Source organism: Callospermophilus lateralis (genome assembly GCF_048772815.1).
Source record: "Callospermophilus lateralis isolate mCalLat2 chromosome 5 unlocalized genomic scaffold, mCalLat2.hap1 SUPER_5_unloc_2, whole genome shotgun sequence".
Classification (NCBI taxonomy): Eukaryota; Metazoa; Chordata; class Mammalia; order Rodentia; family Sciuridae; genus Callospermophilus; species Callospermophilus lateralis.
This window is the reverse complement of record NW_027510148.1, coordinates 1,376,780-1,378,326: the sequence shown is the minus strand read 5'-3', so window position 1 is coordinate 1,378,326 and position 1,547 is coordinate 1,376,780. Positions and strand designations below refer to the sequence as shown.

At 41.8% G+C, this 1,547-nt stretch overlaps 1 protein-coding gene across 1 annotated transcript; it reads right to left on the bottom strand.

Annotated features, from left to right (window-relative positions):
- Positions 1-614: 614 nt before the first annotated feature.
- LOC143639845 (olfactory receptor 14C36-like) lies at positions 615-1,547 on the bottom strand. The gene has a single exon (XM_077107884.1). The coding sequence runs from the start codon at positions 1,545-1,547 to the stop codon at positions 615-617; it is 933 nt and encodes a 310-aa protein (XP_076963999.1).

Sequence of the window (1,547 nt, the reverse complement as noted above, 5' to 3'; positions counted from 1 at the left end):
AATCACAGGCTCCTGTTTCCTGTGGAAAGATGTGAATGTTGGGACACAGGGTGCATTAACCATGGCCCTCTCATTACTTCACAGAAAGGAGTCTCTTCTTCTTGCCTGGTCTAGATGGAGAAAAATATTACTGTTAAATTCTTTACATTTTGGCTATAACTTCTTTAGGATTTGATTTTTTAAATAATTTTAAAAGTAAATAAATTGACAAATTATGTATCACAGTGTTTACAAGTAGGTTCTACACTGTTCTGAATAAGAGCAAATTACATAAGAATAAATTATCTCCTAGAGTTTTCTTTGGTGTCAGTATTTGATATAGGTAATTGACATGTGGGATGATTCTTTAAAATATATAACCACAAATGATTTCAGCAAATATATTGAATTATATTTAATCATTAAAAGATGCATTGATGAAATTACACATTCTATTATAGGTCCATGGTAATGATATGGAAGGACACAGAAATATACCTTATGAAATAACTCAGCTCCTAATAATGTAATAGAAAGGTAGACAATGTAACTTGTAAAGCACAAATATGAAGAGTATGTATCTAATTAAGAAGCATGATCAATGAAATTAGCATGATGCTGAAACGTTATCTTTATCATTTCCCTGACAACAACTGTCTTTGCATTACTCTCCTCACAGCTTCCTTTACCTGTTTATTCCTGAGACTGTAGATGAGAGGATTCAGGAAAGGAGGAATCATGGTGTAAAAGGCAGAGAGAACCATGTCCTGGAGGGTGTCAGAGGTTGCTGAGGACCTCAGGTACACACCTGAGCCAGAACTGAGGAAGATGGACACCACGAGGATGTGAGGGGTGCAGGTGGAGAAGGCCTTCCCTGGGGCTCTGGTGGGAAATTTCAGCACAGCAGAAAATATGTGAATGTATGACATGGCAATAAAAAGGAAGCAGCCACCACAAATGACCACAGCAGAGACAAGAATAAGGACCACATTGCTGGTGGTGTCAGAGCAGGAGAGCCTCAGCAGAGAGGGGACATCACAGAAGAACTGGTGGACCACGTTTGACTGGCAGAAGGACAGCCGGAATGTGTTCCCAGTGTGCACACCTGCATACAGCAGACCACTGAGCAGGAAAGCCAGGGTCATGCGGACACAAAACTGGCGGTTCATGATGAGGGGGTACTGGAGGGGCTGGCAGATAGCAACATAGCGGTCCCAGGCCATGATGGAGAGAATCAAAATCTCTACATATGCACAAAAAAGGACCAAGAAGATCTGCGTTGCACAACCAGTAACTGAAATGACCCAGTTGATAGTGAGAGCGTTGACAAAGGCATTGGGGACAGTGATGGAAATGAAGCACATGTCCAAAATTGACAGGTTCCTGAGGAAGAAGTACATGGGTGTGTGCAGGTTCTGGTCAACAGTGGTGACAGTGACAATGAGAAGGTTTCCTAACAAGGTACCCAGGTAGGTCATTGGGAATACTGTGAAGTAGAGAAAACTCAGATTCCAGCCATCAGGAGAGCCCAGGAGGAGAAATTCAGTTACCATGGTGGAATTGGCCAT

What these genes read in the sequence shown, in the direction of transcription:
- LOC143639845 (XM_077107884.1), bottom strand. Translation starts at nt 1,547, where the DNA reads ATGGCCAATTCCACCATGGTAACTGAATTTCTCCTCCTGGGCTCTCCT.